General features: G+C 40.4%; 1 protein-coding gene across 2 annotated transcripts in view; it reads right to left on the bottom strand.

The window, feature by feature from the left end:
* Positions 1 to 5,220: 5,220 nt before the first annotated feature.
* LOC140275458 (zinc fingers and homeoboxes protein 2-like) overlaps positions 5,221 to 27,230 on the bottom strand; it is a 120,479-nt gene continuing 98,469 nt past the window's right edge. For both annotated transcript variants that reach the window (XM_072370928.1, XM_072370929.1), the window contains 3 exons: positions 21,643 to 24,938; positions 18,687 to 18,870; positions 5,221 to 9,853 (listed from right to left, as the gene is read on the bottom strand). In XM_072370928.1, coding sequence (XP_072227029.1) covers positions 18,690 to 18,870; positions 21,643 to 24,605 — 3,144 coding nt within the window. In that variant the 5' untranslated portion in view covers positions 24,606 to 24,938 and the 3' untranslated portion in view covers positions 5,221 to 9,853; positions 18,687 to 18,689. The remainder of the gene's footprint in view (positions 9,854 to 18,686; positions 18,871 to 21,642; positions 24,939 to 27,230) is intronic.

The following is a 27,230-nucleotide window of genomic DNA, read 5'->3' as shown; positions in this document are numbered from 1 at the left end:
TTATCTTTCACTGGTCGATTTATCTGCACAGACACGAGCCCAAACCAAAACAAGTCGAATATGAATATTTAGATACGCACACAAGCTGCACACATCATTAGAGAGCTACACACTTACACACACCGAGGGCATGACAGCTTTCAATCCACGCTGTGCTGCTATCAGGCCAAAATGTTATTCCTCACCTTTATTCTTGTTCAGTTTTAATTTTTTTTTACAACCCCCTTTATTCTCATTGCGATTCCAAAGACAGAGCTAAACTTAAATTAACACCAGCACCGTGATATCCTTTGAGAATACCGACCAGATATTACAGCTTGCCTGGAATGGGCTCAGCGACGTGAATCACATTTAGAATGAGCTGAAAGGAAACGCTAAACAGACAAGAGGCGCTCTCCTTTTTAACAACTGGATCAGGGATCAACACTTTCACATCTGCAAATTTTTATTTTTCTTGCCTTCAAACCATTGTCCTTTCTTTAATCTCAATCTCTATAATCTTCCATTTTTTCAAGACTCAAGTGGGTGAAATCAGCCAAAGCCCTGAGCTTTCACTGTGAATGTCAGTCCGAACTGTGGATGGAAAGAGTTTTCAGTTTGCTTAAGCACCAACAGTCTCTCAGACCAGAGCACAATGAAAGACGTTGTTATAGTGGTGATTGGTTCAAGCTAAAGGAGGTGGATCAGAAGATTTATGGGTTTACATAATTGCCCACTGTGTTGTCATTACAAAGATTTGCTGCCAATCGACAATATGCGATGCACTTTTTATCCACTGCAACACACCAATCTGGGAATCAGGTGTCCTGTTTCGCTTTTTGAAAAGAAAAGAAAAGGCTATATATATATATATATATATTTCAGTGTATGATGTTTTTAAATTTTGTGACACAAAATAACCCACAAAGATGTGTGAGAAGAGACACAAAAAAAACCTTATAGGTGCCACAAATGGCATTTAGTCTGCAAGACACAAATTACTGCAAATATACAAAAAAACATGCCACTTATAGAAGCAGATTTCTCAAATAAATGTGATCTAAATAACAGCACAAAACATAAGAGACACAAAATGACAACAATGAGGTACAAAATATCCGCTAAGAGAAGAGATGAAACACTCAAGACTCAAAATAGCCAAAATGTGTAAGTGCAAAATACCCCCAAAAGACCCATGAAATAGAAGACAAAGAAATTTTAATTGTAGCAAAGAGACTGTAAATGACCAGAGACACATTAAGGTTTCAGACACAGAGATAAGAACGCAACCATTCCAGACATGCAAAAAATAATCAAAGAAGCAGAAAATAACTTGAAAGAGAGATTACCGCAAAAAGACAAGAGCCTCAGAGATGCAAAAATGCCCAAGACAGACATGAAGAGAAAGCTATAATGGCCAAGACATATAAAAGAAACTCTGGAGACAAACATAATGACTGCAGAGACACAAAACACACCTAAATATATAAAACTACACATAAGACACTAAAAAAGATCCCTAAAACAAAGCCCTGAACATACACACAGTCTTGAGACTAAATGGATTTTAGGGAATTAACAAAAAAGTGACAAATAAAATGTCTGACAGTTATCACCTTTGGTTGTGGAGATCTTCTGCTTGAAGGTCTCCCTTGAACCTGCAGCATAATCAGTCAGCGATCATGGTGGATGGAGGCCTTTTTTTGGGATATAAATCCTGCATTTCAATGTGTTGAACATATATTCAGCAGTTGAAGTTCCAATATACAATATTTGAAACGTTAATTCAGCTGCAGACATCTAGAGATACAGCCACTTAGAACGGCCTATTGATTTATGCATGAACTATTCATATTTCAGCTGATTCTCCTCAAGCTTTATGGCTGAAATAGGATGGAAACTAGCTGGGCTTTGACTCTAAGAGGCAATTCAAAGTGGCTTCATCTGTACCTGCTTTGAAAAAGATGTAGCTATGTATAGAGTGTGCAGCCTCCCTCCCTCTGCCTGCCTCATCTTTCCTCCTTTTTAGCTGTTTTCATCGTCTGAGACAGCTAGAGATTCAGGCACCCAAGTCTCTTTCAGAATAAGCATTAAAGTTTTTACTCCACAGAACTCCTCATTTTACTCCTCCTCTTTAGTTAAAACACTCCCACAAAGAGAAATGTGATCTTAGTCCATATAATTTGGGTTTTACCCTAATTTAGCGATTTATGAGTTATTTTTGGCTCAGTGTTTTCCTAAGAATTGGATACACCCACATAAACCATATCTATCATTTAGTTTTAGGGGTGTACTGCTAAAAAAACAACTTTGTCATTACTTCTTAAAATTTCAGTACTCTTACCATAAAGTATAACCTCAACCATTTGTGAAAAACACTGATTCTGAATATTGTCAGTAAGAAAAAAATTTGGATAAAAATTTTAATTAGCTTTTGTCTCAGTGTGGACATGAAAGGTTAAAAAAATGCATATTTTACTCTGTGTGCTGAAGCACTTTAAGAAGCATGTACAAAGTCATGAAAATAACACTTGGTTCCAATTAGGTCTAATTTAGATTCTTCCCAGATTTGTAGAAGAGGATGTGGACAGCAAAACTGGAACAAAACCATCATTGGAAACCCCATCACCAGCACAGCTGCTTTGCTAATAGTATTCTCCATTGTTGTCAGTCTATTGCAGCCTACGCAGATAGGTCAGTGATGTTGGGACAAACAAATGTGATCTCATCACTTGCAAATTTGATCTGATCTGAGAAACAAATCTGATTTGCCTGCAGGGTGAATGTGGCCTTACATGCAGCTCAGCTCCCTTCAAGGTTACTTTTGTTGCTTCTTGTTCTTTATTGATGTAACAATACGTCAGACAGGGATACGCCCTCCAGGAGTTGTGATCCCTCTGAGCCAGCTCTAAAGATGTGAAACTGTGACAAAAACTTCCATTCTCAAATAAGGGGTTGCTCGTAGAAAGATGGCCGAAACAGCCGAGTAACAAATGAAGCGGGTGTAAATGTTGAATTTTTGCTTTGTGTAAGTTACAGATGAGGAGTGTCACAAACGCTCCAGATCTAATCAGAAAGATGTGAAGGAAGAAGTTTTCAACTGCCTTACAAGCAGCTTGGTAAAAGCATTAATCCTGCTTCAACTCTTTAAGCCTTTAATGGTTTTTGTGTTTTACATGGATGCTATGTGGAACATAATAAAGTAAATTTACTAAATACTGACATTTCATGGGAGAGAACTTTTTTTGTGACTGATACTGAGACTAAAAGGATTCTTAAATATTTATTTATTTCCTTAAATTTTCCTTAAATTGACACTTCATGGTTTACTCAGTAGCGCTCATTATTGATCATGCACTTAATGATCACCATCATTTTGCATTATTCGATTGTTGTTGTTTTGTATTTTTTTATTTAATTGAAGAATCAATGAGGACAACAAATAGAAAATACAGCCAGTTGAAAAAAAAAAGTACTTCCTCTTTCAAATGGAAGGTTTTACGAATCAGGACTTTAAAAAAAAATGCTGGCAAAAACCAAACACTGTATCAGAACAAACACCTCATACCAGCTGTCAAGTACAATGGTGGAGGGCGGATGATTTTGGCAGGTTTTGCAGCCACAGGACCTGGACACCTTGTAGACATTGAGTCCACCATGAACTCCTCTGTATACCAAAGTATTCTAGAGTCAAATATGAGACAAATCTACAACAGAATGTCTGAAAAAGAACAGAATCAAGGTGTTGCAATGATCCCGTCAAAGTCAAGACCTGAAACCTGATTGAAATGCTGTGGCGGAACCTTAAGGTAACTGTGCAGAAAAGCCAGCAAACCTCAATGAACACACCCACACAGATGTGAAAGTCTGACAACATCATACTGAAAAGTTATTGCTGCCAAAGATGGTTCTGCAAGCTGTTGAATAAAGGTGGTGATTCTGGATATATGCCAGACTGCTCATGTTATACATGAGAGATTTCTTCAAATTCTAAAATGAGGCAATACATGTGGGCGTATAGGCAACATTAAATAATACTGGTAATACTTGAGGATTATTCATGCTTCGTGGTCTGTCAGCACAAGTGTTCCTGTTTGTACGGTAATGCACAGTCTTAGTCTCACTCTTATTGAGTGGTTGCACGCATAATTCACTCTTTTAAAAATAACAAAGCGGCCTTTCTTCTTTCTTTGAAGTACATCACCACGTTATCTACCATAGATGGGTGCACACCACGGGGTGTCATGTGTAGAAAACGGGTCAATTCCCCTGCATATGGGTGGGCCACATGGAGCAACTGCATTTACACACACCTGGTCCAAAAGAGTCCTTCTGAACCAATTTTTTGTCAGAAATATGAGCGCAGCTTCTTTACAAAAATTAATGTAATATGTGGTAAAAGGGAAAAAAGAAAGCTATTTACAAACTGCTGGAGAGTCTGTCCACCTTTTGGAAAGATGGTGCTTTTATCCTTGGCTTCAAATTCTGCATGTCAAAGTTTCTTTAGTTAAGATAGTAAAGCCTACATTACCCTTGAAATATTTCTCAGTTGTGGGTTGCTTTGAATAAAAGCATCTGCTAAATAAATACATGCAAATTAATGGAAATGTTAAAACAAGCCTTCCCAAAATTTTGAGCGCACCTGTATTAGCGCATTATAGATAAATACTTAGATGGAGCACAAAGCAAGCAGACGTCTAGAATAAGTAACGTCATTGTGACTTTTATCCAACTTTACAAACACAAGTGTTTTAGAATGAAAAAGGGAGAACTGTCTATCTGAAGAGAAGCTGCAAAAACCTCAAGTGAACCCAGTGAAAGTATGTATCGATTGTGTCAGATCTGATTAAGTTTGCACATGCACGACATTTATGAATAGGAGAGAAAACAATAACGGAAAAGGAGAACAATGATTCCACTCAAGAACAGAACCGGTGCTAGCATTCGTGGCAGCTTGTCATCTTAACACATTATATGACACCACCGTGCAGCCCGGTGATTAAACCGTCATTTCTAGAGTCCTGACATCAGGTTGTTTCAAACATTTGTTTCACAGGTGCAGAGAATGACCAATAAATGACCAACAACGTTTTTGTGTGTGTGTCCCAAATAGAGTTTGACAGAACCTGCTAACGGAGAGTGAGATTCATTTAATGTTGTCTTAATATGCATATGTGTGTGGATGTGGTTTAGATGCAGCACCACAACACGACACAAACACACAGTGAGGAGCACGAGGTGTACCCTTTGAAAAAGGCTGTGTTTTATTGAAATACAGCAGACATCAACAGGTTGTTTTGCTGACCTGGGCAACAGAAACAGAACTCGAATACTTTTCAAACTATGTGAAAACAAATATTAATGGCTGTTATTTTATCATAGTAACTCAGAAAACTCCAAAGACACTTTAAACTCAAACTGAGTCAACTCCAACTCATTTAGCTGATTAGCTAAAATGTTGGGAAGGAAACAAAAACTAGCTGGTGCTCAATTTGAGTTGTCAATGCAAAAATGCTGGTACAGTATGCAAAGTTTAAAGTTTCACACACCTTGAAAGGAGGACTTGGAAAAAGTGTTCAGGCTTGTTTTTGTGCCCAGGACTGAATGTTTGATAGTAGCAGTAGTAGAAGAAGCAGAACGTCCGTAATGAAGCAGGGCTGGCCTCAACTCCCCCCAAAAAGAGGACATTTAGAGCATCTGGTTTCCCCAAAAAGAATTCAGAGCTTTTTATAAACGCACCCGACAAGTTTGATGTGATCTCTCTGTTCCGCCAAGTCAAAAATTCAGTCTGTATTCTTTGTTAGTTACTCCTAATGTATAAGGATACTTTTTGTTTTAAATGTGCTGAGCTGTGTAACCTGAAATGTCCCCAAAACGTGGGGCTCACAATAACGTGGCTAAATGTACAGCTCGTTTATTTGCACCACAGAAAAAGGGATTAAAGGTGGCACGAATGGGTAAAAGAGACCAAACACTTTGGGTGGGATCAGGCTTCCACTTTTGTAATAATAAAATACTTTTGTGCAAGGTTTGATTGTCTGAATTCTTAAAAATCAAGTGAAAAGCAATTTGAAACACGAGTACTTTGCACATATTCTCTTTTTTTTTTCGTAAGACAAAATTTCAAAGTGCCACATTGTGATTTTACAGCTGAATACCGCTTAAGACTGGGGATGGACTGAGATCCTAAAGGTTCATTTGACAACAAGAGTCGGATCAGACACGTGATTTGCTTTGAAACAGAGAATTTTGTTAACACGCTGCTGCACAAATGACCCGGGGGCTACAGCTGGGGGTGGGTCCAAGACGCCATGCACAAAAGCAAAGATTTAAGTTGTACACAACTCTTGTTTTATCAACATTTCCTGAGCTTGATTAACAGTAAAGTATCAAACTCAAACGGCAGACACAGTTCTTCAATTCTTGGACTTGAAAAGGGAAATTGACCAAATTTTATGAGGAAAGCAGGCAGATGTGTGCTATCAGATAGTAGCTTATCCCTCATGTCGACGCTTTGTTTGTAAAAATCTGAATTATGCTGGTCATCGATACTCTGATTGCATAAAAGCTTTTTGGGGAAGTCCGGTGCACATAGATACATTTCAGCATGAATAAACAGCAAGTTCAAATTAAATAAAGGAAGGAATCAAGCACACGAGCAACATCGTAGGGTTTTTTCATAGCTTCTAACGTGCTTGCAAGCCAGTCACGACAACTCGTCACAGTCGTTTGCTTTCAAAGTCACCAAGATGGCTACAGAAGCTTAAAAGGCTCATTTTCATCCTTCAAGTTTTTGACTCATCGCTGTCCGACAGCCACTCCTCTGCTGCGGAGCAGTTTACACTATAAAAGGATGATGTAAAGGTCATATAAAAGCAAAAGGTGCATCGCTGCTTATAAGCTCGGTCAGCTTTCAAGAGTCTAAAACTGTTTCCTGTTCTACAAATATTCGCGTAAAGGTTTGTGAAAGAGACTTTCTTTTCTATAATCTACACAATTTCACCAGCTGAGTGTGGACGAATTTCCAGAGAATACAATTTAAGATCCTTTGTTTCTTTTAGTTCTGGATGCAAGACTTATCACAGTTTCATCGAGTACAAGTGCGCTCGATTCTTTCCTCTTTGCACATTCAGACAGTTAACCCACATTCCCATAACTCCTCAAAGCAAATACATTCAATCATTCCTCATAAAAATACTCAATTAAAACTATGCACTTGCAAAAATAAAACTCTCTTTTAATGCTTTCTAAGGCTGCGCATCTACCAGGAGGCTCTCTCTGCAGCGCTGCTGTCTTGTTGGGGTTTTTGCAGAAGGACGTGCAGCAGCGCAGCTCCGGTGAGCTCCGGTGATGCTGAAGTTTATAAAAACTACAAACACTTTAATCAACAAAAAAAAGCACTTTATCGACTCATAAGAACAGCTGGAGCTTTGCAACAAGCCTCAGACTGCTAATGAGCAACCGCTCAGTGGACGGAGTTGAAAAACCCTCCCCTCTGTCATTGAGGCCAGCCCTGGGTTGCATTTGTAAATACAGTATTTCAGATATATGTAGTCTTATCATCTTTAAATCTGACCAGGACACTACAGCGGCAGAAGCAATACATAAAGAAGCTCATATTCTGTTTTTACTATTATTCTTTTTTTTTGTCGGAATGGAACTAGTTTCAACTAAGCCTACCAAGCCAACATGTAGTTATGTATCGAATAAAAGGCTATTTATCTTTTTTTTTTGTTTCATTTTGTTTATTACAGGTGTGTATGATGGTGTGCAGGACGACAAAGAGAAAAGAGAGGAGGAAACGGAGAAGGACGGGAAGAGGAAGACAAAAGAGAGACAAAAAAGTAAGAAAGTGAAAGAGAAAGGAAGAGGAACACACAAAGAAAAAGATTAAAGTATGATTCAGGCAGCATGATTGTAGGTTTTTGCTGTTGAGTTTGTGTGTTGCGTGATCGTTACCAGTGAATCCTTCTGCGGTTGCCACCATTTTGACAGTTGAACTGCTTTTTTGTTGTTGTTTTTTTCATGTTGTTTGTTCCTTATCGGTTCTCAACGAAGATCAACGACAGTCACTTGGTCACACAAGCACGTTCGTTGGAACAAGAAGTGCAGATTGGCTTAAGTTTCTTTTTCTTTTGTTTTTTTTCTTTTGTTTTTCTTCAAAAAAGGGTTCCAGACAGAGTGGCTACAATAATAATAATATAATAATATAATAATAGCACTTGACTTCACTTCAGCACAGTAAAAAAACAAAAAAAGAAAAGAAAAAAGGTCCAAAGGTGCTTTTTGTGTGTGTTTTTTCTTTTTTCTTTAAATCTGATTTGATGTGAAGCGAAGTCCCCCCTCTTCCTCCCTCCTTCCTCTCCTCCTCCTCCCACCTCTCCTCTCCTCTCAGCAGGGAAGTGGCGGGCGGAAGTCCAGTGCCGGTTAGATGAAGAAGAAGTGACTGAAGTATTGCCAACTGGTCTGTCTTTTTTTTTCTTTTTGTAGTGGTTCCACTCAGGTTCAGTACAAAAAGAGGAGAAGGAGAGATGGGAAAAGAAAGAAAATAATATGTTGCACACACAAGCATACCACAGCTGGCACCATGTTTGTTTAAAAGTCCATCAACAAAATGCAAACAAACAAACAAACAAACAACAACAAAAAAAAGAAATGGTAAAAGAGCCGAGAGGGGGGTTTAAAAAAAAAATTAAGGAAGAAAAAAGGAGGGTTCTGGGGGGACGAATTGCTCCCATTTTACAAAATGTAACAAAATTTTTCCGCAAAATTTTACAAATCTGTATCAATACAGGAAAACAAAACAAACATATATATCCTATTTACAACAAGAGAAGAACCCTTTTTTTCAAAGGTGTAGTGAGAATGCAGCAGATCCCAGCTTTGGCACTCGGCGTTGTTGTTGTTGTTTTTTTTTTCTTGTTTGTTTGTTTGTTTTAAATCCACCCTGTCTGTTGATCGGTTGGTGTGTACAGTCACGCTGCTGCTGCAGGCACACATTCAGTACTTCCTCCTCATCCTCACATCTCCATGGCAACGCAGGTCACGCACAACATCACCTCAGACACGTCAAGCGTTTCATCCATCCCGCAGGTTCACGAACAGCTAATCCTCTTCTCACTGATTACTCCCGGACGACTTCAAGGGAAAGTTCCGGGATTTTAGGGCTATTCAAGCGGCTTACAGTAAAGTGCAAATGATCAATTAGCTCTACTATTATGCGAAAGGTTTAGAATGTAAAGTAACGCAGGTTATTCAGGTCTGAGGTGTTGACAAAACAAAATCCTGATTCTTTCAGAGGAGAAAGTTTGGAAAGATACCAATCTGCTCATTAATTAGTTCAAACTTCCACCTAAAGGGACTGTTTACTTTAAAAGGGACTTGCTGCCATTTACTTTCTCTAAAACTACTTTAAAACTCTGTCTCTGTGAGAACTGGAACAGAAATTTGAAAATCCACCGTAAGGGAGGGAAACAGTAATTATCTTCACAGGTCGTAGCCCTGAATTCCTCTTTGCGCTCATCAGCTTTCAGTGGAGGTGCATGTTTGCTCCTCTCAAAAAGAAACCCCCCCGCCACCTCAGAGGCCTCTTCTTATTTAAACTCATCCTTTAGTTGCAAACCTCGCATCTAAGCGAGGGTCACTTCATGTCGAGAACACTGATGAGATTACGACGACATGACGGATGAGGATGTTGTGCGTGACCTCAGATGCGACAATCAATAGATAAAAATTGGTAAAAAAAGAAAGGAAAAAAAAATACAATATCTGTTAATTAAAAAAACTCTCTTTTTTGTTGCTCCATTCTTCATTTTCTTTCCTCTTGTATGTTTCCAGCAGCAGCGACGGTGATGGCGGCAAATCCTATTCGCACCTAAAACGGACAGAGGGAGAGGAGTGGAGGAGGGAGGGAAAAATGGATTAAAAACTGTCAGATATTTCTGAACTGACATGAACTCACATCTTTCCTGCAAAAAAACAAGGACAAACAATATAAAACCACACAAACAAACAATAAAAAAATAAATAGAAAAATCAGAGAGAGGGATTAAAAAGCTTTTGTTGTGCCAGGAGCCGGTGATGTGGAGTTGCAGGGAACTGGGACATGTTGTGAAATAACGGCTTTCTCATGGACTGCACACCTGACCAGCCGGCGCTCACTCCCCTAATCCATGAAAGAGGGTTTCAAATGTAGGGTTTTTTTTTTATGGAAGTTATTTAACACAGCTCACAGTCACTGAGATTAAAAAAAAACAGGACAATGAACAGTAACACACAAAAACACACAGATGGGTTCCCTTTGTTACAAACACGCGACCAGGTAATAAAGTACCCATATTAGGAGAAGCTGAAGGGTGACAAGTGTATATGAAAGGGTGTATTAAAAGTTATACTGCACATTTCTGTAGCATTTTTAAGCGTCTCCCATCTCAAACTGTTTGAGCTCACACTGCTTTAAGGACCCCTTCATAAAAAGCCCAATCTGCCATGATTGGTAAGCCAATTGTTGAAATAATAGCTGCAAAGAAGGTGCTTTTTCTTTGATTGAAACCTGCCAATCTATTCAAAATGTAGACATTGTGCTGGTGTTTTTGATGGTGATGTAAGTAACGGAAATAGAAAAAATAAGAGTTAGGGTTAGATCTGATCCTAATAAGCGATACTGTCAAAGTGAATGCTGTTATCAGCTGAACGGGTTGTGGGTTGTGATCGATCAGCTGTGCAACTGGTCACTACAGTTTACTGATAAACCAATATGGCCGCCACAAACAGCAGAGTGAGCTGCGTTTTTATTTTCGGTTTAAACCCCTGCTGGATCACTGGACTGGCACACCAACCGCAAGCCCTGAGCTTTAGTCAGGGCAAAATGTCGCTGAGGGCACGAAATCAGTCACAAAGACATGCAAAATAATTCAAATAAGATTCAAAATGACTTCTGATGGGAAGCCAAATAAAAACCCAAAGGAGCAATGTGAGTGTAAAGGGATGCGCTGCAACTAAGACAAACAAAAATGCAAAGTTAATACAGACACAAATCCAAAGAGACAAGAATTATATAAATAATAATTAAAAAGGAATACAAAAAAAAGAAACAAACTGGTCTTTTTCCTGTGCATGGGGGTGCTTTACATTTTTCATCCTATGGATTCATCAGGCATCCACATCACGATGTGAAAGCACACACAAGTTATTGTCTAATGGTTGTGGGCTCAGGATCTTCTGCTGCTTTTTCAGTGGAAAAGCAAAAGTCTTAAATGAATGTTGCCAATAAAAATACCAATTACCCAAATACCCTTTTTCAATTAACAAAAATATATATATATCTAAACCAAATGACTGAGAAGTATGAAAATCTTCTTAGTGAAGATTTTTCTGAACTCCAGTTGTTTTGTTATTTTTCTTTTTTTTTTAGCTCGATGTCACGTTTCGATAACAACCTGTAAAAGAATCATTCAGCTGTTGATGTTTTGCTGCCAGTCCAGCTGCAGCTCCAACGCTGGACTATTTCCTCATGAAAAAGTGTGCTGATCTGAAGGAAATACATCTGAGTCAAGATGATCATTGTGCTTACTGATAGAGCACATCGGAGAAGAATAAAACACTCCGAACACCTTCTTTTAATAAAGTGCATCAGATTCCAATTTTGAGGAGTGAATCCTTTGAAGAGGCTCTCGCTGCACTTTCTACTCTTATAAACTGATTATGTTTCTGCCATTTGAATGCGCTCCACTGACAATACAGTTCAGGATCCAGTAGGAAAAAAAGTGCAGATTTAATTAACATCAGGACTGTTGGTAGCTTTGGGTGATTAGGCCCATAAAATTTGAATCTCACTTTAAATCTAACATTGCTGGAAAAAAAATCTCCTTTTCTAATAAAAGTGCTGGTGCAAATTTATTATAAAATAATGACATTTAATCTTAATATACAAAGAAAAAGGTAATTTTGGTGTCCACAGCCTCTGTGTTTTACTTTATAATGATAACAGGGAGGGAGAAGCACTGCAGCATTTTGGCAATTAAGCCTTCATCTATAAGCTATGCTGTTGATAAGTTATTATGGGATGCTGTGCCGTGCTCTGCTGATTAAATGAAGCCCCGAGCTGCGGTGATTAGTGAGACAGGACAATGGATGGTGCACTCACGCACACACAGATAAGCTGGGAACATCGTACCGCATCAATTTTCACCGCAGGAATTTTCTCCATAAATTGTTCCGACTCTCTAACGTAATTATTCTTCATCACCTCTTTTTGTGATCACCTTGCAGCTGAGACCTCAAACCCCTCACCGGATGACTACAAAAAAAAAAAAACTAGAAGCACAAACTGAGCCTGATGTATTATTTTTTCCACACAAACACAGGTTTATTTTGAAGAGGTTTGCTGCATTGAAACATGGAGAATCAGTGAGGCGGGCAGGCTGGTGTATTCAACAGGCAGGATGGAGGGATGACTGGCAGGTTAACAGGGTCACATATTGTATGTGGAAGAGCATGGCATCCCCCGATGTTTTGGTTTCCTGGCCGCTCCATTCAAATTCGTTTCAAACTGCAGATATGTTCAGCTAAACGCTGCCTGCTAAGAACAAAATGGCTCAGATGCAAAAGACACGGACTTATTTCTGAAGAGAGCGGAATAAACACATTACGTACATTATTATGCTGACACTCATCCTTTTAAATCTATCAAGCCTGAGGAAACTAATCAGTTTCAGAAATTAAAGGCCAGTCTTGGAGACATTAGGGTCTTGAGCCTGTAATTGTTTTTGTTTTTTTATTCTTACCAATAAATTCAGGCAAAAGCAAGGATATAGTTTTGGGCCCTAAAAATGTCAGAAATTTGCTATCCAACTACTTAGTTGCTCTGAATGGCATTCCTTTAGCTTCCAGTGCTACTCAAAGGAACCTTGGAGTCCACGGCTGCATAGCAGGGGCGGGTGGTCATAATACACGTAGATATCTTTAACCACAGTGTTGGAATTACGAAATGAAGTTGAGAGAAAGATTAAAGCGTAACTTTACAGAACAAGATGAGTCTGTCAGACTGCATGAGGAACGGAAGTTGTGCGTTGTTTTCACTCGTTTTACTCCGTCTTTCACACTCTCTCCTGCTTTTAAGTGGAGCTTCTCAAACAGCTTAGAGGTGCAGGACTTTTACCACCATTTTTACTAATGTTGATGTGTGTTCATGACAGAAAGTAAGTATAATGTAAGTTGTTGTTACACTTCCAGCTTATCTTGTATTTAGTTTGGCCTAGTGTTCATTGATTGCCGTTACTTGCACGTGTCGGTGTAGATTCTCAGTCATCCAGGTCATGGTAATCTTAAGAGCTTGAATAAGGGCAACTGGACTTCTTTTTCTTGATTCTTGACTGATGCATTTTGTTGCTATAGTAGGCAGCACATTTGTTTGATGAATCCCACCAGAGGGTTGTGCTGGGATTAGATCAGGTGCTACTGGACCAGACGCTGGTGGGAGATCAACACACAGTAGAATTTGCCTTTTAATCACCAAAAGCAGGTCTCTTGAGCAGCTTTCTTTCATCTGCATAACATTACACAGGGGCAAAAAAACTAGCACATTTATTTGTCACATCAAGGCTGAACTAGAATATTTTGTTTTTTGTTAATTTCTTTTGCTGAGTGTCCAAATTTTCCCCTGAAAAACATTCAGTTCATTCAAAATGCTGCAGCCAGATTACTGGCCGAGAGAGATGACACTTCTATCATGTCAGCCACCATTACACTGGCTTCCTTTAAATATTTCAATAGAATCTTGTGCAAACTCCAACCTTACAGATCTCATTGTTGTCAGTCACCCTGCAGAACGGTTGGAAGAGCTTTCAGCTGTGAGGCTCCTCTGCTGTGGAACCAGCTCCAACTGTTTTATTAGTTAATCAATTCACAGATTCTAAACTCGTTATTCATATAGTGAGCAATAACTGTTTTAGTATGCATTCTTTTCGTTTTATTACTACTTGGTATTTCACTTTGTGTGTATTTGTTTCCACACTGGTGTCTTTTAGCCCTGTGTAAACGCTCTATAAATAGAGTTGAACTCTAACACCCAGCAACTGAAGAGCTGGTTATTTACCCCAGGAGTTGCTATGGGAAAGTCCTGTAAAATAAAAAGCACAATTCCAAAGTTTTCATGTTGTTTGCTACCACATCAGCAATAACAACTCCACGTGATGATAGCATGTCAGCATAAAGTCAACAGGTTTCATGGCCTCCAAGCATCACAGAAAAAATTATATGAAGCACACAGGATAGTAACAGACGCTCCTAAAAACATTCAGAAAAAAGAGAAACAGAATTATGTTGGACAAAAACACAGCATGGGTTTCTGTAAGTCTCCGTTTCTCTCACTCATTAAAAATGTTAGCTCTTCCAGGCAACTACAGCTGCACCTTCTCTTCAAAGAGCCACAAGTGGATGGATACATGAGTCATGACAAAAATGACAAAGATACGCCCACCACTTACACACAAATCCACTGACACGAAATTAATGTTAGGCTGAGTATGACCGTGAGGACAAAATGGTAATTTCTGCAATTAGTCGCCTATGAAAGAGGTTGAGAGTTAATGATTTAGTAGATAAAATATGAAAAAATAATTCATCAGTCTGAGTAAATGTGACTAAAACTCTCACATTTAATCAGTCCCCCCATTTTTAATAATGTTAAATGAAATAACTGTTGTATGATTCTGTGGAACTCTACAAGATTTATTTTTGGACATGTTTCCAGGTTATGGTCAGAGTTCACGCATGACTTCTATCTGAAGTGAATTTTCCATCAGCAGCCTTTGGTGGATTCCAGCATTCATCTGCTACACTCAGTAATCTGGGAGCCAAACTGATTTAGAAAGCAGTCTATAGCTTCCAATAATAACTGGCACCTGAAGTGAGCGGCCCCGGTCACAAACTGCCCGAGTTTAGATAGCAGCTCATGCTAATTTATCATCCTGCTCGCAGGAATCACAACCACCACAGCAGCTCTGCTGATAAATCTAGCGTAACGGGAAGTTTTTTTTACATGCTTCGCTTTACTGCTGATGGTGGAATTAACTGAGAGAAGTGACAGTTTGTTTGAAGCATAAACACGTCGGACATTAAAACCTGAATCCAATCATTTCTGTAAAAAACTGTGTAAATATGCAACGCTGTTGTTGTGTTTGCTCAGATGATGCAGAGCGGAGGAGTGCTGAAGACTAAAGAAAACCACCTCAAAACATATATGAATATTACTCACCTGTCTCAACTGTTTTAAATTGTACGTTATTACAGCCGGAGCCACTCTGAGTGACAGGTGAGTTACAAAATGGATGTGTGTTGCATCTCTCAGATTAACCCTTCGCCTCTCTGAAGGTCAAAATCCAGGTCAGCAGTGGCTAAATGCTCAATTTGAGTCCTCACAACAGTCCAAAAAAACCAAATGGATGACGTCACGGGAAGCATTGTACTTTTTTCAATACGCAGTCGGAGATGGATCACCATGAAATGTTAGAGGCTTTTGGTGCTCAGAGGAAGTGAAGAAAGCTGTGAGGAAATTTGAGTTTGATCTGTTTGAGTCTGACATCATGAATCGTCCTATATGACACGTTCACAGAGGGAGTGTGTTTTGAGTGAAAATAGTTGTTCTAACCATAATAATAGTGTTCTTTGTTATCAGCATAGTCCTTCTTTAACGGTTGTTTCATCTTCCTGGCGTTTACTCTTCTTTGAAGACATCTTCTTCCTCCCTGTCGTCTTCTTTGGAAACTTTGTGGTAATCCAACGTAGGATGAAGTCTACGGTTTTGCTGAATGTTTTAAATGTTCAGTTTAGTTGTTTTTCTTTCTTCCCACAATAAGAGCAGAAATAAGAAGACATCAGCAAGAATGTTATATTGTGTAAGCTTAGTCCAAAGTTTTGTGACTGTCAGAAGCACTTGGATTTTGTTCACATGAATCTGTCCCTGTAGTATTTGATGGAGATCATAAACTATGTTTATGGCCACTGGTTTTTTACTCGTGTTTTGAATTTTCTATCAGTATGTGCACAGCCCTTTTTAAGTGTGGGAAGAATCTGTTTGTTGGAGTTTTTATACCAGCAAACCAACTTCCCTGAAGTTATCCCCTGTGGGAAAAATAAAGTATTTCTGAACTGAACAGAGGGAGGAAAAATGAGCTGAAATCCTTCTGAAACATCACTGACAACAAGCAAAATCTACACTTATTGTTGGCTATTCAGAACGCTGCATATTGATTATTGATTTTAGCTGTCAAGTCCTGATTTTGAAGGTGTCCTTAAGGAGCGGCAATCTTTCAAAAGTGACAATGCAAGAAGCTCAGTCTTCATCTTTTCATTTGTTCATACAGATGTTTGTATTGAGGGAAACATTTGAACAGATTCTATTTTAATAAGCAAAAGCCATGTAGAGACATTAAGACATTCAATCTTCTGTCAGAACAGACAGTTGAGGGAACAAGTAGCTAACTCTGTCATCACTCTTTGCCCTAGGCGGAGCCTTTTATCTATCAAGCTTTGCCACACCAGGGGGTCTGCTGCTATTTTCGGCCTCTAAAAATGCTTTTTTTTCCCCCCTCCTAAATTTTCCTGAACTTAATGTTTGTTACTGATGAGTTGCAGCCAAAACCCATACAGCTACACACACAGACAGTGACTGGCTGGAGTTCATTTATTTGTTGCCTGGGATCTGGGTGTTGGCTTAACTCTATCACACTGGGGAATGGAGGGAGGACTCTGGGGGACCAATGAGGGCTTTGCTGAGTCAAATCAGTTCTGGGTGGAATAACCTGCAGCCACATTTGCACTTATACAGAAACAGTCTTGAGAGTTGAAATCCTTTTTCCCCCCTTTAACACAGCTTAAAATCACGACATAAAAACAGTGTGACAGAGTGAAAATGTGTTTCTGGTAGTATTGGACCCACAGAGAACTGTCAAATGAACCTGCGGCTGTGCAGAGCTTTAGAGTGTTTCAGCTTGTTTTACCATTAGAAGGCAGCTGTTTTCAGATGAAAACGCTCAAAAAGACTGCTGGGCCCTGTTTGCTCAGCAGCAAAAAAAAAGGGGAGGCAGAGTTAGACGCATGCTGACAAACAGCGGAGCCATCAGCAGCGTAAGAGCAATATATCTTTTATTTTAAGTGTTGATAGGGACTAAAAACGGAGCAAAAAGAAAGGAAATGTTGGACACAGACGACCAGCAGGGTGTCATCGGTTCGCCAACAACTACAGCGTGTATCCAAGTGGTGGGTGTCAGTGGTTGTGCAAGCTAAGATTTGTGTGATTTGACTGATGTACAGCATTGTCTGATAAGGTGACCACAGGGGGAACAATCAATGTCAATCGCAATCAATATAATAAACCTACTGGTTGATATTTTTCTGACAAAAACAGTCACTCTTTATTGACAAAAGGTCCTGATGATCCATTACAGTAAAACTTTAAGCCCCCATCAAAATAGTTTCTTCAGTATATCCTCACAGATTGCCTTTGCATCACTTCCACTGAGCAGGCAGCTCTGCTTAATCTGTCGATGGTTTAAATATATAATATATACAGGCTTCTAAGCTTTTGACTGACTCCTCACATGAAACTGCTGGAGCTTCCATGCAGCGTCCACAGGTTACAATAGCCAACCTGTGCTGCAGGGAAGTGCGTGCACAGTGAGCCAGCTGTAAATGCGCTTGAAGACTGACACGTCAAATCGCCAATGAAATCCTGAAAATGAAGACATGCCGTTTTCAGGTGCAAATCTAAATGCTCAACAAGAAAAAGCATGGTGTGAACCAACGTGACAGCCTGCAGCGAAGCCTTTGCGTCCTGTGTGTTCTGATGTGGAAGTGAATACTGAATTTTATGAGGTGAAAATGCAGCAAAACCGACACCAAAACTAAATCTACAACCCAAGCATGCACTTGTTGTTACAGTGACAAGTCTTGGGAGGAAATTTCAGACAAGAGAATGATATTTCTGAATGGACCCGCTGTTTTGGAGTGATCCTTAACATACTAGGATTTATTAAGGCAGCAGGTTGTGGTAAGATCACATTTTCCTGCTAATATCTTTCGTATTGGCGGTCATCTGTTAACAACAAAAAACTTACCTTCAGTGACCTCAAATTATTTTTCCCCCATTTTCTTTGGGTATGCCATGTATCCATGGAGTGGAGTTATAGAGAAATTTGAATGGAACGGGATTAAAGAGCATAATCATCAAATCATTTAACCTGTGTATACTTTGGTGAGAAAAAAATACTTTCGTAAACTGGAAAATTCCACCTTTTTATACCCTAAAACTTAAATCATGAATACCTCACCTAAAAAAAATGGAACTCAAAATTCATTAATTAAAAGGAGGTTTTTAATCATTACTAGCCTTTTTATAGCATTAGAAATGTATCACCCAGCAAAGAAATAACTAGTACTTTTATTAGTGGATGTTGGAGGTTTAATTAAAGACTGAAGAAAAACTGAATATTTTTTTAGTTGAACTCGGGGATGCCAACATTTCTCAAATTTCTCAAAGAACTTATGACTCTTTTGCCAACATTGTGTTGACCAGCAGTATCAAAAATAGGACCAAACAATAAGTGATGCAGACCTTGAAGATGTAATCAAAATCAAAAGTAGCGAAGGCCATCTTTCGATAACTATTTTTCCGACAGACAAATAGATTACATCAACCAAACTCTCACCGTTTATCCAGTCAGCCGTCCAGATGTGTCCTCCGCCATCTTCCTCTCTCTCTCCAGGAGCAGCTCCCGTCCTCTTCTCAAATGTCCGTCCTCAAGCCAGCTCCCGAACACCTCCCGTGCTCCTCCCATGACTCCCCCGTTCTGTCCCCCGTTCTTCAGCTCCGCCGCACTCTGCTGCCTCAGTCTGTTTAAGCAGTTGTAACAGCCCAGTTACAGTCGCATTAGAAAGAAAACATGCAGTACAGTGGGGTCATTAAATTCACTTACTGACCCACATCGAGCTACTGAATCACTGCTGGACGTCAGTGATGAGCCCCATATGATAGTTAAAGTGTTTATGTGCAATCAGCGGTGTTATGGAGCAGCGCTTTATTAGCGGCTCCCCGCTTTGTTCGTACCTCCTCTTCTTCTCCAACACAGATAAGGATCCTCATGAAAACAATTTTTACAAACATTTTTTAATAGAAGGTAATTAAAAATGTCACTTAAAACTAAAATATGACGAGAATAACACTGCATCATCACCATTGCTGAAGTATTAGAAGCTAAAGTAGTAACACCAAAGTGATCCAGCAATTAAATATATGAAATATAAGTGTCCTTTAAGTCCTTTAAGTGTATGGAGGAGAAGTAATCATTATTCAGTCAGTATTATATTTTCATACTCAGCGAGCAGCCCAAGCTTTAAAACCACTGGAAGATAAAGTGAGTAACACTGCTCATGTTATTACAATTCATCCACATGGATGCCACTTTGACACTTACCTACCTAAACATTTTTAGCAGGGCAGTAATACATTCACCCATGTAGCAACAGCAATTAGTGGCCTGCCCCAGCAGGACAACAGTGGGCCCTACAAAATCTACTTAGGAGGGGAACACAACAAAGACACGATGCCTCCAAACTTCCCAGACACCAAGCTGATGGGATCTAACGGTAACTGCGGGAGGCAAACTCAGTCCACAACTCACAGGAACCAGAGAATATAGCTAACGTTGAGCCAGAAAAGACTCCAGGACTCTGTCAGGCTCTTTGTCATCGCACTGACTGGTCTGAGCTCTTTTGGCAGCATGAGGAGCACCTGCTAAGTATGAGAGAGGTGGTCACAATGTTTTGGTCAAAAACTAATCTGTGTATAAATTCCTTTCTGCTGGTGCACTTAATAAAAAACAGTAGTTTTTCCCTCCCTTATGTTTTGAGTTGTCTCCCTGTTGGAGCTGTTGCTGTTGAGCCAGTTTCTTTTACAAGAAAACTTATAGAATAAATGCAGTCTGTTTTATTGATAGTAAGTGCAGACATCTTTATATTGTCAGTCTTACCCCAACTCTAAATCTAAACCTTCTTGTCGTCCACGAAGATAGAGCTTTGAAAAACACTGAGGTTAAAGATGTACTCAGATCAGACCAAGGAACTAGGCTTAAGATGAGCAAGTGTAAAAATAACTAAGAACCTCTTTTCTTTTTCAGCAGCAAAAAGAGATGTTAATCTTTTTTTTTTTTTTATTTAAGGAACTGAGGTGAACGCTCACCTTCACACTTACCACGGAAGGGTCATGAGAGGAATTTTTTCTACTGAATGAGGAGCAAAAACTACTCATAATGATTTAATTCTCTTCATAAAATGTGAACACTGACATAGCAAATTAACTATTAAATCCTAGCCCATACACAACAAGCGTCTGTCACTGTGTCGAAAACTGGGAAACTAACTTAATATCAGAGAAAATATATACAAAAAAGATCCATTATTTCATCGTTATCTGCACCCTACTGACAATTTTCTTAACCAGTGTTTTGCATTCAGCATTATTGAGTACGTTCAAATCAACAGCAGCCAGAAGGAATTCAATGTGCTGTCGGTGCAGGTTTGTGCCGTGGTGTTTTTTTTTTTTTTTACCAAGCCTGAACCCAAAGTTGACTCATGGGAAGGATAAAACACTTCCCCAAATTATTGTGTGGATATTGCTTCTCAACCTAATGGCTGTGTTATCTGGCCAAACACGTCCCAAGTTGCTTGGCGGGAAGGAAGACTAAATAAAGTCCTGTATATTCGTAGGTTAATGTCTTTAAAACAATGTTAATGTGGCAACTAGAAAATAACAGTTTAAACCCACAGAGGGAAGGCAGAAATTCATTTTGGATACACAGATCACCAGAAAAAGTGTCAGTGGGTAGAAAATTTTGCTGAGACTACCAGGAGAGCACTTCAGTAAACACTGACTGCACAAAATATTGGGATGTAGTAAAACTGAAAGCAAAGTTGTGAGGATGTGCGGTGGTACCGCTTTGTTATCGGGGTGACATTATTAAAGCTGACTTGACTTAGAGGTTAAATTACTTTGAAGTAATTTTTTCTACATAACAACAAAAGTTTTCATACTGAAACATGTCAAATATTATGTAGCCAGCTGTCTGTTCTGCAACAATGACACCGATATCACTGGTTTTAGGACTTAATTTGCATATTATCAGCAAGCTGTCTAAAATCATTCAGAAAATGTAAGTGCACTTACCACTACAGAAAAGTAAAAGTACTTCATTACAAGTCCTACTTTAAAAAAAAAATAATTGAAAGCAGCCCTTTGGCAGCTTTTAGAAGAAGGGGGATGTAGCATGGTCCCTGTGCTCCCTCTCTGCTGTGCTTCAGTTATACCTCAAAGTCCCTCCCTGCAGAATGGGCTGCATATGCTAGTAACCACGGCAACCATAAAAATGGCAGTGATTTGTGCGGGTTAGAGACTCCTCCTGGCTCTTAAAGTTTGCTTAACAGAACATTTTGTGACTCTCTGACAACACATGTAATGAAACTAATTTAAACGTCTTTACATGCTAGATAATCTAAGTGTTGCAGACGGTATGAGTAATTCTGGGAGAGCATCTTTGCTCATGCAATTTGATATGACAAAAATGTGACCCATTTATAAACAGTAAAACTTAGAAACTGTGACTAAAGTACCTGCCAGCAAACCGTTCTTGGAGCTCAGCGTGATGTTGACTGTTCAGGCTGTTAGAGCGCTGGTCCATCAGCCAGCCCAACTCAAGCTCCAACACCTTACTGTTGTTGTTTGCTACAGCTCCTTCCTGGCACCGCTGGATGATGCTGGAAGGTGTGCTCTCGGGGGAGCACACAGGTTGCCCCTGCCCTCCATTCATTCCATTGTTGTGAAAAAGTTCCGTCAGCTCCATGCCACTGCTCTGCAGCCGGGTGTCAGTGAACCACCGGGCGAGTTCAGAGTGAGCCAGTCCTGTCCGACCTTCCAGTTGGCTTAACTCCTCAGGGGAAGGCCACCGCGTTTGAGCAAAATCGTCCTTGAGGAGTGCCAGGGATCGGCTGTCTGGAGGCACTGAGCAGGAATTTGGGTTGGGGATGGAGGGTGCAACAGCGCTGGGAGCAATAATGGAAAGGACGTGCGAAGGTGAAGGACTTTTCAGGTTAGCCACACTGCTGCTTGTTTTGTGAATCCCATTCAGCTGTATATTTTGGTGGTGCTGTTGCTGCTGATGTAGCGGTTTCTCAGTAATGCCAGCAATTCCACCAATGCCCATCCTCTTGGTGCCCATAGAGTTGAGGAGGGCTTGTTCCAGGTTGTCGCGCAGTGCACGGCGCTCCACAAACCAGCTGTCGATTTCCTGATGAGACAGGCCGGTAGTGGCTGCCAGATTGTCCACATCGCTGTGTGAGGGAAAGCTATTCCGCAAAAAGTTCTCCTCTAAGATTTTGAGCTGTTTTGCCGTTTTTCCTTTCATCCTTTCCAGCAAAGGGAACTGAGTCAGCACAGAGGACTTGTGCTGAAAATCTGATTTACGGACTGCTGGCATCTCCCCGCCATCAAAATGTATAATACCATTGTTGTGAGCAGAAGTCTGATCATGGGACCATTTACCATCCATGCGAGATGTCCCATTGGCCTCTGCCAGAGGACTTACAACCTTGTCTACTTTCGGGTAGCTGGCTTTCAGCTCCATTCCTTGCTGTTCCTTTAATATCTTTCCATCCAGAAGGAATCCCTGAATCTGGGAAGGGGCTGTAGCTGGAGTGCGAACAGACTGGATAATAGTTGGCCTCCTAACTTGTGAGTTATTAAGTGGAGGGGAGTTCGGCAGGTTTGAATCAGAAGCTGGCAAAATATGGGTATTGGCTTGCTTTTCTTTGGAAATGATGCGAGAAGTACGAGGAATAAGTAAAGAATTTTTAAATGGAGCAAAGATAGGTGAAGGAGCTATCATTGGCCTCGTTAAGGATTCTGGAAAGACAATGGAGGGCAGAGACACCACCGGCTTTGTTTTGGGGTTTCCTGTTGCACAGAGGATTTTCCCTTTGGATGACGAAGATGGAGATAACGAAGACGGTGGTGGCATTAAAGGCACAGCAACAGATGACCTCTTCATTTCTGCATTGACCAGCTGAGCTGCTACAGGTCTTTTAATTTCAACAGGAACAGGAGGTGGAGCCATTGGGAGGCGGTCTTTCTGGGGAGGAGGAGGTGGAGGAGGAGCCATTAGGATCTTGTCTTTAGGGTCACCAGAATGGGGGGCGACTGCCATGATGGGTCGCTTTGATTCGGGGCCGAACACTGATGTTAGGTGCGTTGGCACGGATCGTTTAAGGGAGTTGCTGGAGTTTGTGGCGGTGACAACACTTAACCCATTGGACACGGTTGTCCGGACACGACCTGGATGCTCGACTGTTGTGTGGACAACATGCTGTTTGGAGGCTTTGGCAGACGATTGAGAGACTGGACTTGTAGGCAGGATGGTGAATGTGTGATGGGCAGGCGGAATAGAGCCATTGAACATTTTCTTCCTGGCTTCCTCCACCTCCTCTGGGGACCAGGTGATACCTTGTTTAAGCCGCTGGGTGGTGAACCAGACTTTGATTTGTTCTTCTGGGTGCTTGGAGGCAGCTGTAAGCCATGAAAGCTCAGCATGTGTCGGGTAAGGAAACTTATTAAAAGAGGTGATCAAAGTCAGGTTGTCGTCTAAAGAAGGGTTATATTTGGTGGTGTTCAGGGGAACGGCTATTTTTGGTACCGAGTTAAAGTTGGGTGGGCGCTGGAGCATTGGGGTGACATGAGAGAGCCCTTGGAGGATGGTGGGTTCAGGGATGATGACCGTTCCATTGATGTTTACTGCTGTGATTTGATCCTTCTGGATCAAGCCGTTCAGCGGGCTTTTCAGTCCAGTCCCTCCATAGAGTGATTGTACATTACCTGGAGTTTTTACCGTGGTAGACAGGCAAGGTGAAAACACAGAGTTGCTGTTGCTTTCACCTTGTTCATTTGTCAGTTCGCATTCAGCTGAGTTGTCTTTGCCTTCGATTGTCTGCTCTAAGATAGTCTGATTGTTCATCTTTATTCTCTTGAACTTGAAGTTTATCTCACCTGGGTGCTGGCTCTCATTGTGCTCTGTGAGTGAGTCAAACTTCTTCGTGTTGAAGTTGCACACAGCACAGAGGTACAGTGGATTCAGAATGACATTAGGGTGGCTGGAGTCCACGTGTTCTTTGAAGTCATTCAGATTCTGCGTCAAAAATGGGCAGTATTTGCATTCGTAGCCTCTCGGCTGCTTTTTCTGGGACACCTGGTCAGATTGCATTCCTTCTTTGTCTTTCACCCCTCTGCCTACTACATCCACAATGACAGGGGGCTGATCTCCATTACTGGACTGCTCTTCTTGTTCTAATGGCTCAGGACTCTGTTTTTCAGCCTGTTTTGGAAATGCCACTTTGTCTGGATGCACTTCACTCTCCTGCTGAGTCTTTTCTATAGGTTCAGATGAACCTGACTGTTCTTTTTCAGTCACAATGTTGCCTGCCAATGTTTCAATGTCCATCACCTCCTCTGTGTCATCTTGCTCATCAGGCAGGTCACTGATGACCCGGACCATGCAAGGGGTGGATGACTTTCTACGACTGGACATGATGGCTTTTGTTGGTGGTGTTGATAAAGTTGGTGCTGGTGTTGCTGATTGAGTTGACGATTTTGTGTTTTTTGGCTGTCGCTGCTGCTGGTGGCTGTGGATGTCAACGTGCTGATTTTCAGGCGAACCTTACTGGGGTGGATTGTAGCTGATGGTTGTGGATACTGATAGGTGAGAGGAGGTGGAGTCTCCAGCGTGCGAGAGGGAGGGCGAGAACCGGCTGACGGCGCAGGCCCAGGACCGGCTGTGCAGTGGCGTCTCCCGCTCACTGGCAGTGTCAGCTACCGACCTGGGCGTCATGGGAGGGCATCACAGACAGCAGCAGTGCTCAAGCTAAAAGGACACAAACAAAGACAGAAATCACAAGTTAATATGATATGTGTCAGGGTCGCTGGCACTTCAGAAAGGGCTGAAATTAAGGAAAACAGAAACTTCTAAGGCTATGTTGGATAAAGCAAGAAAAAAGCAGTTTTGATTATTCTCATCTGATGTGATAGTGTTTGCTGGTTAAGTTGATGCACAATTAACTTCAATTTGAAGGTATTTACATCTGAACTGGATCGAGGGTTTATCAGATAAAGTTCTCATATATGTAGGACTCTCTTTTTGAGGGCCTCAAATATAAGTGGCCATTTGACTCAAAAGCTTTTCATGTACAGGTGTCAGCTACTTTTTTTCATTAGCAGCAAAGCTGATTGGATGGTACTTCACAGGACAGGGAGAATATGTCCCAAAGCATACTCTGAAAGCAACTCAGGAGTTTTTGAGGGAGAAGAAGTGGAATATTCAGCAGTAGCAGAGCTAGTTGTCTGATCTTAACCTCACTGAGAAAAGAAAACTAAAGACAGAAAGACCCACGAACAAATAAGATATCTGCAGTAAAGTCCCAACAAGGCATCACAGAGCAGGAAACCCACTCTTTTGTCTGAAACTTGGAACCTAGATCTCATGCAATCATTATCAGATTCATAAAAAATATTAAAACACCGACATTTTTTATGGTTATATTAATTTATCCACTGAGAACTTTGCTTTATATGAAGGAGCTTTAATTTTCAAAGCCTTCTTCTAAGTTGGATCTCAACAACATCAAATAAAATGATTAAATGGTTATATTCATTACATAACTGTAACTTTACAACATTATCAAAATCAGCAGCAACAGAAAATAAAAACTAATTTAAAAAAATTAGATTCCCCAAAAATCTCCAGCGCTTACGCTCATGGACAAAGACGTTTGAATTCACTGAAATTTAATTGATTAATTTTCTCTTTTTAGGGAAATGTACATTGTGTTTTCTATTGAGCCAAAGATGGTAAACATGTCTTGGAATAAAAGTCAAAGAAAGGTGCATTTGGTAAAGTTACTGTATATAAAACATTACAGGGTCCTCTGGAGCAGATCCCATTCATTTGTAACTTGACAATAAATGTCGATAAGCAAAATGAGCCTCCTTTTCCTCGGTCTGATCTATATTTCTACATCTGCGCTTGTCTAAATATCACAGAAGCTCCGTTAGGTCAAGTCTAAGCAGATGTTGGCAAATGATAGTGGTTTCTGACAAAAGCAGAAAGCCAGGAGTTAAAAATGAAGGCCGTCCAACTTACAATTGAGAGCAAAAAGACACTCTTAAAAAATGGCAAAGAATAAGATGCCACTTAATCAGGACACACAGTTCCAGGCCAATCACATGTAAATGAAAAAAATTTTAGGAGTTCACAGAAACTACAAAAGACAAAAATGTCTCTAAAGTCCAAACCCCATTAAAAAGACATTAGGTGTCTTTCATAGAATCCGACAAAGACAACTTCACAGGATAATTACCCTGTAATCATGTAATAAGAGAGATTCAGTGATGAGATCTCCTGACAGCTATCATCCACACAATGGCACAGGGACAGTGAGGTAAAAACAGATGGGGAGGAAACGAAGAGGGGAGGGGGAGCGACAGGTATGTATAAATATGGGATGAGTGGGGACATAAAGAGATGATGAACTGAAAAACCTGGAAAACACGAAAGGAAAGAGAGACAGAAGACAAAAAAATTGAACAAAGGATTGTGGGAAGGGAGCAGAGATAAGAAAGAAAGAAGAGAATAAAAACCTCCAAGTAAGTAAAAAAGAACAAGCACAAAGCAGAAGACAATTTAACTAGGACATGGCCTGGCAGAAAAAGCCAGAGCACAGGGAAGGAATGGAGAGGAAGTCTAGTGAGAAAAGGAAGCAGATAAACTTTAAGAAGAGAAAACGAAAGGTGCATCACAATTTTTAGGGCCATGTGAAGAGGAGGTAGGATGTAGATAAGCAGGACTATGAGTTAGAAGACAGGAAGAAATTTCAGCTCATGATAAAATTATGTTTTGGTGTGTTTTCTATCAGTAAAGAAGAGGCTTTGAAAAGGTGCCCTAATCAGTAGGGGGTGGGGGGGTGCATTTGCCAGAAAAAAAAGGGTATTTTAACACTTAATTAGTATTGGGCAAGCTGTTATTTGTCCCATGTGTCACTTAATGTTGGACATATTTCATGCCTTTGCAGTCTTGATCAGCTTCTCATGGGCTGCACGAAAGGCATATTTTACAGCCGCAGAGTATCCAGAGCTTAGTTTGAATTGTAGCATTGTGCAA

This window comes from Leuresthes tenuis, unplaced genomic scaffold (genome assembly GCF_036924035.1).
Source record: "Leuresthes tenuis unplaced genomic scaffold, fLeuTen1.0.hap1 SCAF_18, whole genome shotgun sequence".
Classification (NCBI taxonomy): Eukaryota; Metazoa; Chordata; class Actinopteri; order Atheriniformes; family Atherinopsidae; genus Leuresthes; species Leuresthes tenuis.
This window is presented reverse-complemented; position numbering and strand designations above follow the sequence as displayed.